General features: G+C 46.4%; 1 protein-coding gene across 10 annotated transcripts in view; it reads right to left on the reverse strand.

The window, feature by feature from the left end:
* LOC132598370 (transmembrane protein 132B-like) overlaps positions 1-2,220 on the reverse strand; it is a 265,232-nt gene extending 263,012 nt beyond the window's left edge. For all 10 annotated transcript variants that reach the window (XR_011377962.1, XR_009566477.1, XR_009566476.1 and 7 more), the window contains exon 1: positions 1,812-2,220. Coding sequence is in view for 5 of the 10 variants with exons in the window: in XM_060310845.1 (XP_060166828.1) it covers positions 1,812-1,934 (123 nt within the window). In the remaining 5 variants the exon portion in view is untranslated. The remainder of the gene's footprint in view (positions 1-1,811) is intronic.
* Positions 2,221-11,217: the final 8,997 nt, after the last annotated feature.

Raw genomic sequence — 11,217 nt, forward strand, 5'->3', positions numbered from 1 at the left:
CTCCCTCTGCCTGTATCTCATGCAAACAGCCCCGGATGAAATCAATCATTCCCTCTCTAGCTCCCTCCTTCCTTTCCCAGTGAAGGAGAAGGAAGGATACAGAAGGAAAAACTGGAGAGTCCCTGTGCTCAGTGAGAGCACCATCCATTGTCAACCACCTGCCTGGAAATGTGGCCACTTGGCCACACTGGACTTTACTTCCTTTTAAAAGTTTTAGATAACAATTAAAAATTGGAAATATTTTTCATCTTCAAGTTTCTGGCTGGTCATGGACATGAGGAATGTCGGGCCACCCTGGGCTCCGACTCTCACGTGAAAAGAGTGAAGCTGAGTGGCGACGCCCGCTTTCGGTGGGAATAAGCCCTGTTCTGCTGGCCCCATCCGCGCTCTGCGCTCTCACGCCCAACGCCCAGCCAACCACGTGGGAACCGGTGCTGGAGGATCTGATGTTAAGCCCGGTGACCTGTGGTATCTGCAGCACTGCAGGCACCGCAGGGTTTTATAAACGTGTGACTGTGTGCCTGTCCTCAGGAGGCTTAGGATCCCAAAGACAAGAACCCCGTGGAGCCGCTGGGCGGGGGGACCCGGCCACGTGCTGCGCCTCGCGCTGTTTCCCTGGCCCTTTACCCTTTTCACCTGGGAGATGCAGACTGATGGCCTCCTCCCTGGGGACGATGCCTCATTACCAGCAGCTTCGCTTCGGCTCTGACGTGTGACCGCCCCGAGCGGCAGCGCATCCCCCCTCCCCCAAGCGGCAGCGTATCACCCGCTCCCCCCCCCCCAGCGGCAGCGCATCATCCCCCCGAGGAGGACGCGGCAGGGTCGTCCTCAGTTTATTTCATCCTTCTCTAAAGCAATTCCACACACACACACACACACACACACACACACACAGAGAGAATTCTGTTCCTGGGCACAAAGTCCTTTTGACATCACTGATGCCAAGAACTGTGTCCTTCATCCGTCCTGGTTCCCACCCCCGTGCCTGGCACACGGGCAGGTGTGTGAAGGAATGACCGACAACCTACCCCTTAAACCGGAACCGCGCGCTACGGTTTCTAAAGAAGGTTGGGATTATGGTGGATGAACCACTGGACTAACCTCATTTATCCTCGAGATCACATTATAGTGGGAATAAAGGAATTCAAATGTAATCCCCCAACAGCACCAAAAAAGGGCCATCGGCAGATAAAAGGCATGCACCATCTCTGAGGATGGAAAGCAGCAGATGGCCGGGGGTAACGGATGAAGCGGATGAGGCAAGCAGGACCGGCTTCCCGTAGTCAGAGAGTTGACAGTGAAGGGACGTAGCAACTAGGCTCCACGGAGGGCATCGACGTTACAGACTTTAACAATGTAAAACTTGCAAAACCAATAAATACTCGGATGGGGGAAATGGCAAGAAATCTCAGCGTGCCGTTTCTTCTACTTTCAAATCAAGGAGCCGACGTCACCGGCTAAAATTGTGTCATGGAAGAAATAGAGACGGTGTGGCGATGGACGTGGAGGCGGCAATAGCAGCTATAGTGACAGTAATAAGAATAATAGTAATAATAATAATCGTTCCAAACCTTGGTTTGTTTTTTCCACAAACTTTTCTTTCTTAAATGTACCAAGTAGTTTAAAAATAAAAGTCTCTTCTCGTCGGCTAGCTTTTCTATTTTTGCTCGTTTCTTTTATGAAATACAACTCTACTTCGGATTCTTTGTCCTCTTTATCTGTAAATAATTTAACACCTTCACGAATAAAATACAGCTTTAGAGTAGGATTTCGTTGCTATAAAATATGGTGTCCAACCACCGTCTACTTACCCAGCCAGCCACTCCTCTCGCTGTGGATTCACGGATGTAGACCGCCCCGAATGATGATTCTCCAATATAACTAACGTCATAGGGGGGGTGTTGGGATTTGGGCTTTTTTATTATGTTTAACATTTTTATAATGACTATGTATTATTTCACATTAAAATGATAAAGCCTTTCGAGAAAAGCAGCCACTCGCAGGCTCCATCCAGCCGCAGGGCGGGCGGTGATGCTGGCGGAGAGGCCGTACCTGTCCAAGGGGCCGGAGGCCGCGGGCAACGTGCGAGCCAGGTGCGTCTCAGGTGCTGTGCTGAGCGCTGGGTGGGGCTGCGGGAGGGGCCTTCATTTCTCACACTTGAGGCGACCGGGACTCGCAAGTGAGCAAAGGGCTGGATGAAGCAGTCAGCTGACTGGGGAGAAGACTGGGCCCGGGGGGCAGGTGTGTTCGGGAGCCTTCTGGGGGAGGGGAGCGCAGGCCCAGCGCGGCCACGAACTGGTCGGTCTGTGAGCGCCATCTAGTGGGCACCCCGGGGACTGCCGCCTGTGGTCCCCTCTCCTCGGAGAAAGAGCTCAAGCCAATCAAAAACGCCATCCTGGCAGTTTGCAAAATTAAAGTTATTTAGAAAAAGATGTGCTGGACTCTGCGATAAGCTATGCAAAGAAAAAAAAAACATCGCAACATTTATTTGCCGTTTCTCTCAGGCGGCGCCGCTGTACAGCTGCCCTGGGGGGAGGGGAGGGACTTCGACAATTACAAGCTGCATCTAGTCCCGGGGTCACGTGACAATGCCACCCCGTTATATTTTTAATTTCACCACTATTCTTAAGTGTCTCCCGTTTAATCGTGCTGGCATACTAATAAAAAACAAAGTTGATGACATCTATGATATTCTTACATTGTAACAAGAACTGTACATATGTTGCCTTATTTCATCCTCAGAGTAACCTGTTGAGGTTGTCCTATTACCCCCTTGACAGAGAAGGAAAGCAGGGCTCCAGAAGGATAAGGAGCTGTCTTAGATCCCATGGCGTCGGTAAATGTCCTCACTTGGCCACACAGGCAGCCTCATTTTCCCAGCTGCGGAGAAGGCGGGACTGTTCCTCTATTGATGAGCACGGAGGGGCAGAGAAACTTTGTAGGCAGGGCCCAGGTTTGGCATTTCTAAGCAGAATCCCTAAATTAAAGGAGAACCAGGTGGATCTGGGAGAGAGTTGATGTCTCTCAGCGCTCATAAACATCTGCATATTTATGACTCGACCTTGTGATAAATAACTCAGTTTCTCCCTCAACAGTCAAGGTGATTTTTTTTTTTTCAAAAGGAAAATTATTTGCTCAGAATACAGCCTCCTGATGATGATCTTACCACCTCTGAGGGCGAGTCAAACAGAAACATAAAACCCTTCACGTCATCGCTCTCAACTTTGTCATTCAGGGCTCATCACCCAACAGAACGGAACAATTCCTGAGTGGGAGTCTTTGATGTATGTGCCGCCTGACGGGCTTTTCTTGTGAGATACATCATAAATATTAATGGTATTGACAAAGCCTTAGAAATTTGTCATGTCACCTTCCTGCAACAGAAACACCCACAATTCTGTCACTTTGTTCCTCCGACTGACAGCCCCCACTTTCTTTCCTGAACTCGTTCAGCTGGGTCTGTGTTTTTCCCATCACCTTCACAAACTCTCCATCAGCAAAGGTTTTCCGGAGTGGACACAGGTCACCTGAATTCAACCTCTCAATGGGTTTTGCCTTTTTCTTTTTGATTTTGACTTTCGCCTGCGTTCTGCTCTGCAGCCCTTGGTATTCCTCGGTTTTCGATTGTGGGCTAGTATATGGCATAACCTCACCCTCTCCCCACCCCCCGTTAAGTGAACACAGAAGTAACAGTTTTGCTGAATATGTTCACTGGTGTCCACGTGCTGGGTTATTGGCTGTGGGCAGCTGAACCGCCCTGGACACTTCCAAGTGCACAGGTTCTACAGCAGCAGTTACAAAGTGCAGGGTTTCAAGACCCTCCAAGAATGATGGTTAATGCTGGTATTTGCACAGAGTATTCACTGGATGACTTGGGCTCAGGAAGGGAAGGAGCAAACCTGCTGATAGAAGACAATTTTCAGTATGTCGAATGGGACGGCTCAAGGTGCTGGTCCAGCAGCCTGAACGCCTAACGTAAGGCTGTAGATTAAAAACCACATGATGGTGGGGACTTCCCTGGCAGTCCAGTGCTTAAGAATCCGAGCTCCCAATGCAGGGGGCACCGGTTTGATCCCTGGTGGTTGGGGAACTAAGATCCCGAATGCTGCCCAGTGGGGCAAAATAAAAATATAATAGAATTTTTAAAAAGGACCTGACAGCGAATCACTTACAAGCACACTGCCCTAGCCACAGGCTGCCTCTGCCCTTCAGGCAGGATTTCTCCTCCTTCAGTGCTGTCTGGGTTTCTTGCTTCTCTGGGGAGGCCAGTTTTACGTGTGCTGTGCACACTGCATTTCTGTCGCATTTCAGAGCTGAGTTTTACTTAGGAGGCTCTCCAGAGCGAGCACGGGCTTGCACGTGGTTTGAGTTACCCAGTGCTGGGGTGGCGGTGTGTGTCACAGGGCATTGCTGGGTTCACTGTGAACATTGGCTGTGCCGCGGCTGCAAGTTAGTGGAGCTACTCAATAAAGGGAGATCAAAGTAGGTGGTGTTGCTTCTTAACTTGGTTAATTTTTAATCAGCTCTTTTGGCTGTCTCCAAATTCCATCAACTGCTGAATGGTAGCCTTCTAGAAGATTCTGCCTACTGTAGCTACAGTTAAGGGACTTCTGTATACTTGTTTTACTTTTTACAATTAATCTTCTTATGTTGAAGTAACTATAGACGCGTGGAAAGTTGAAAGATGGGAAAAAGAATCTTGTGTACACTGCCCCCAACGGTGACATCTTACGTAGCCAAGTACAATACATAAAGCCAGAAAACTGACTTCGGTAACATTACTGTTTGTTTGTTTGTTTTTATTGGAGTAGAGTTGATTTACAATGTTGTGTTAGTTTCAGGTGTACGGCACGGTGATTCAGTTTATAAATAGATGGATAGATAGAGAAATAGATATAGATATCCACTCTTTTTCAGAAATTTATCGTTTATAGGTTATTACAAAATATCGAGTATAGTTCCCTCTGCTGTACAGTGGTATATGGTATAGTTAAGCCCACCCTCCTAGTTTATTCTTTCACCCCTTTCCTTTTGGTAACTGACATTGGTAACATTACCGTTAACTTGACTACAGACCTTATTCAACTTCCAACATTTTTTAACCTGCATTCATTGGTGTGTATACGTGTGCATTTCTATGCAATTCAATCCCGTATACAGATCTGTGTACTCAACAGTAAATTAGATGCAGAACTCTGTCATCGTTACAAAGGATCTCTGTGACGTTGCCCATCTGTAGCCACACCCACCAGCCACCCGACCTTCTGCCCATTTCCTCTGGCTACGACTCATCCCTCCTCCATGTCTGTTGTTTTTTCATTTCAAGAATGGTACATAGAGACTTCCCTGGTGGTCCAGTGGGTAAGACTCCATGCTTCCAACACAGGGGGCAAGGGTTTGATCCCTGGTTGGGGAACTAAGATCCCACATGCTGCATGGCATGGTCAATAAAATAATATAAAATTAAATTAAAATAAAAATAATTTAAAATAAAATATAATATTAAATCCCCCTTAAAAAATGGTACATAAAAGGAAACTTAGGGTATGTACCCCTTTCAGATTGGTATTTGTTTTTCACTAAGCAGGACTCCTGCATGTCCATCAAAGCATTTCTTTGTCCCTAGTTATGTCTTTGCCTCACAAATTGGTACTCCACTGTATGGATGTATCAGCCTATGTTCCATTCAACTACTAAAGGACACTTGGGCTATTTTCCTGTATTTTTCCAGTACAAATAAATCTACACATAAACATTTATATTCAGGTTTCCGTGTGAACACAGATCTTCATTTCTATGTGTTAAATGCCAAAGAGTGTGATGATTACTGGGTTGTCTGGTGAGTGAATGTTTAGTTTTGTGAGAAACTCTCACATTGTTTTCCAGAGTAGCTACACCGTTTTACGTTCCCTCCGTTGATGTAAGAGAGAAGCGGTTTCTCTGCACCCTCACCGGCATTTGGTATCAGTGTGCTCTAGTTTAGCCCATTCTAAGAGGTGTGTAGGGTGTTTCATTGTGGTTTTAATTTGCTTTTCCCTAATGGCAAACGACGTTGAACATCTTTTCATGTGTTTATTTCTCATCCATAGCTTCTCCTTGGGAAAATACCTACGTCTTTCACCCATACTCCAATAGGATTTGTTGTCGTCGTCGTTTTTCTGCTGAGTTTTGTGAGTTCTTTATATTGGGTTGGCCAAAACGTTACAGGCAAAACCCGAACGAACTTTTTGGCCAGCCCAATATGTAAGGGCCCCTTGGCCCAGAATTTTTTGTGCTTGGCTGAATTTTTTGTCTCTTTTCGCCTTAAAGGCCAGCTTTTAGAGAGGACTCTCCTGACCACCTGGCTAAATGATTTCCTCCTTTTCTCGCTCTCATAGATCACATCACAGTCTGTAATTCATGCTTACCTGTTTGCTTCCCTATTGGATCACAAGCACTTTGCTTGTTTGCTCAGCAGGTGTTTCTCCAGCACCTAGTGTGGTGCCTCGTACACAGCTGGCGCTCAGTGAACGGTCTGTCTACAAGCAGAACCCTCGCTGGCCAGCTGGATGAGACCCACTTGCCTCGAGCAGGACCCCAACTCTCCCACTTGGCCTTCTTCAGGCTGCTCAGAGCTACACGCCCTTCCCCTCAACACCTGCTCCTCTGTCACTTCCCAAGGCCGTTACCTGCAGCAGCTCACAGCTTAGTGCACCTTTGGGCTGTTGCCAGAGATGCATTCTGTACGTCCTCCACCGGGTACTCCACCTGCCAGGTGATCTGCTGGGCGCCAGCCGGGCCACTGCTGTTGTCAGTTCCAAAGTCCACCTGCAAGATCTCATAGAAGGAGCCATTTGTTCTGCAAAACAAACACACAGTAAAGTGCAGTTTAAAACCTGAGACTCAGCAGAGTGTCAAGAACGCGATAAATGGCCACATTCCTCTTTGTCAACCCAAAGAAGGCTCGCCAAGTCCAACAGGTCACAGGCGGTGTCGACAGAGCCTGATTCCCAGGCTGCCCACAGACGGCCCACACCTCCGAGTGGACAGGCCATCCGTCTTCAGGGCCCTGTCCTTCCCTGAATGAGCAGCTCGGGCAGCACTGCATCTCTGGGCACTGTCACCTCTCAGTCCTCCCCAACCCCACGCCTGCGGACGCCACGATCCAGGTACCACACACGGGACGTGGCCCGACACCGTCACCTAGGGCCACCATTACTCCAATCGTGAGGCACAGCCTGGATTCTGGCTGTTTCTACGTTTACTTGCTGACCTGTGTGGCTGTGGACCCGTGGTGCAAACTCTGAGCTTTAGAATTTGGGGAGAACATTGGTGCCTACGTGGGCTTGTGAAAGCATCGTGAGACCAAGGATGGGAAAGGACCCCATAAGGTGCCTCATCCGTGACATCAACTATGAGCTACATGAATAAGGAGCTATGCCAGGTTCTTCATGTCCTCAGCCTGCAACGGGATGGGGTGGGATGTAAGAAATCCCCCATGAATAAGGAGCTACGCCGGGTTCTTCATGTCCTCAGCCTGCAATGGGATGGGGTGGGATGTAAGAAAACCCCCACCTGGAATGGAAGTTGGTGCAGCCACTGTGGAAAACAGCATGGAGGTTCCTCAGAAAACTAAAAATAGAACTACCATATGAACCAGCAATCCCACTCCTGGGCATGTATCTGGACAAAACTAATAATTCAAAATGATACATGCACCCCTATGTTCATAGCAGCACTGTTCACAATAGCCAAGACATGGAAGCAACCTAAATGTCCATGGACAGAGGAATGGATAAAGAAGATGTGGTACATATATACAATGGAATACTACTCGGCCACAAAAAAGAATGAAATAAAGCCATTTGCAGCAACATGGATGGACACAGAGATTATCCTATTAAATGAAGTAAGTCAGAAAGAGAAAGACAAATACAATATGATATCACTTAAATGTAGAATCTAAAAAAATGACACAAACGAACCTATCTATGAAACAGAAACAGAATCACGGACACAGAGAACAGACTGGTAGTTGCCAAGGGGGGGCGGGTTGGGGGAGGGATGGAGTGGGAGTTTGGGGTCAGCAGATGTAAGCTGTTCTATATAGGATGGATAAACAACAAGGTTCTACTGTATAGCACAGGGAGTTATATTCAATATCCTGTGATAAACCATCATGGAAAAGAATATTTTTAAAAATGTATATATATGTATATCTGAATGACTTTGCTGTACAGCAGAAATTAACACAACACTGTAAATCAACTGTACTTCATAAAAATAAATTAATTAATAATAAATAAATAAAAAGAACCCCCCGCCTGCCTTCATTCATGGAGTGACAACACTGTACGTGTGTTTGGAGGAAGGGGGAGAAGGCGGACGGGGCACGTGTACGGGGCAGCGTCCTTCTCAGCACCTTTCTGCATAGGGGGAGCCTCTCATCATGGACACGGACTTGTAAATCGCGGGCTGACTCTTGCACTGAACAGAGAGTTCAAACAAAAAGCCACCCAGCACAGGCTTTGTGAATGACTTCTGTTGCGTAAGTCTCTGTGCATCACTGTGTTTCTAGCTTTACCCAGATCCAAGGAATATGACAGCAAGGACCTTTATTCTGGTTTCTGTGGGAAGGAATGGGGGAGGCAGAGTAAGCAGGCTTAGGTTCCACTAATTCGAACCATTTCAGAGGACCTGGGACAAAAAGACTGTCCGGGTTGCCTGGCACCTGGCCCTGGGGTGATGAAGGTGGGTGGAGAGTGGCCCTGAGTGTGAGAGCTCAGTAAGGGAAGTGGTTGGGGCAGAGGCTCCAGAGGGACTGGGCTTTACTTGCAAAGCACCCTTCAGGGCTTCCTACTATCTTAGAAATTGGCTGATCTTGGGAAGGGCGGTCCCTTCCATGTCAGCAAGGGCCCAGATGTCAAAGCATCAAGACACAGAAAACAAAAGATGTGGGTACCACAGCCGAACCCACCAGCCTGTCTTCAGGGACCCCTTCCAGCCATCATGACTCAGCTTATCACTCACAGTGACAATAGAGGTTGTTTTGTAAAGGAAAAGGGAGAGAGATACAGAGAGAGAAAAACTTTCCTTGCTCTCTAATGATCTAATGATTATGTCCTCTAATAGATTATTTTACTCTGATGGATTTCAGGACGTGCTGAGGCTGAGATGACAAAGGTTCTCCTACTTTGCATAGTCCTGGAAATGGGACGAGAGAGGTTGCTTCTGGTATTTGGGACTATTCTTTTTCTTTCTTTTTTTTTTTCGTGCTTTTCCCTGAGCATTAAACTTAAGAGCTGACCAAAAACAAGGTAAATACTTTGATGTATTTACCATATCCAAAAGCCATTCAAATACTTTGAATGATGACTTACATCGAACGAACCCAAAGCGTCCTTGACTTCATGTCCCAAATGACCCTCATCCACAAGGTAACTTGTTCAACCTCTGACTTTGTCTGTAGACAGTAACTTTATGAGAACAAAAGTGTGTCTGTGCGGTTCCCGGTTCCATCTTCAAGGGCTGGCATGGTGCCTGGCGATTGCAGGAACTCCTTCAGTATTTGTTTAATTAATTAAATATCCTCAAAGTTCTGGCAGAACGTCCTGTAAAATTCTGGGGATGTAATGTACATTCTGGGAGGCAAGGAACTACCAGTCAACTGAGTCTTGAACTATATTCTTGTGCTTGGCTGGTAAGTATACTTAGATACACTTTCCTTCCCAGGAGAGACTTGTGTCTCTCCTATTAGAACGTTAGTTCTCTGGTGGGGGAAGGGATAGTAGGGAGTTTAAGACTGACGTGTACACCCTGCTATATTTAAAATGGACAACTAATAAGGACTTACTATATAGCACAGGGGACTCTGCTCAATATTATGTAACAACCTAAATGGAAAAGAGTTTGAAAAAGAATGGATACATGTATATGTATAACTGAATCACTTTGCTGTACACCTGAAACTAACACATTGTTAATCAACTCTACTCCAACATTGTTGGGAGCCAAGAAGTTTTCGCCATTAGAAGATGGCCGACACCCTGCTTCTCTTCCTGATTTATGAGATAGAAGTTCGCGCCTAAAATGAAAGCCCGCGCACGCAGCACCAATGATGATTAGCCAAGTACTTCCCTCATTCTGAATCCCGCCCCCCTTTCTCTGCAGTGTATAAATACAGCTACCGCAGCAATAAAAGTTTGAGGCTTGATCAGGATTCTGTCTTGCCTCCATTCTTTCGCGTCTCCTGCCCTTCCCCCTTTTTTCAACCCCCACAGGTTCCTCCTCAGACTCACAAGGATTTGTCCTGCTGGTCGGGACTCCCGGGGACGCCCGGGGCCGTACACACAACATAAAATAAAAACTTAAAAAAAAATAAAGGCACTCCAAAAATTACAATAAAGGGGAAAGCAAAGAACATTGGCTGTCAACTGCAGGCAGTTTGGGGAATATCTGGCCATGCGTGGAGATGAGTTTGGGAGTCGCAGTTTGGGTAACACTACTTAGTGGGTAGAGACTGGAGATGCTGCTAAATATCTTATGAAGGACACGACAGCTGCCTCACACCCTCTGTGATCATTTTCTGGCTCAAAATGTTAATGGTACCAGGGCTGAGAAACCCTACACTGAACTGTAAGTTTTTCAAAGGCAGAGCCTGTTATTAGCACCTTCGTCATTCCAGGGTTTAGCTTAGTAACTGGTAGGTTTATTTGGTCAGTAATTTTTTTTTTTTTTTTTTTTTTGGCCGCACCGCGGTTTGTGGGATCTTAGTTCCCCGACCAGGGATTGAACCCAGGTCCTCGGCAGTGAAAGCGTGGAGTCCTAACCACTGGACCTCCAGGGAATTCCCTGCTCAGTAATATTTACTGAGCACCCACTAAGTGCCAGAAGATGGAAATACAGATGCAGCTGCAAAAGAGATGCAGTGCCTGCCTTAGCAATCATGTAAATTAACCACAAATAGCAGTAACTGTTATCACTAAAATCAAACAGAGGAGTTTAATTTGCATTAAAAAGTTAAACAGCAAATTAAAACCACAAGGAGATACCATGACACACCTATCAGAATGGTTAAAATTAAAGATAGATAGATAGAGAGATATGATGGATGGATAGATAGATAGGTAGATAGAACCAAATGCTGTCAAGGGCTCAAAGAAAATGAATCACTTATAAACCTATATATGAAGGTTCATAGCAGCTTTATTTGAAACAGCCCCAAACTAGAACATTGCT

Source organism: Globicephala melas, chromosome 13 (assembly GCF_963455315.2).
Source record: "Globicephala melas chromosome 13, mGloMel1.2, whole genome shotgun sequence".
Classification (NCBI taxonomy): domain Eukaryota; kingdom Metazoa; phylum Chordata; class Mammalia; order Artiodactyla; family Delphinidae; genus Globicephala; species Globicephala melas.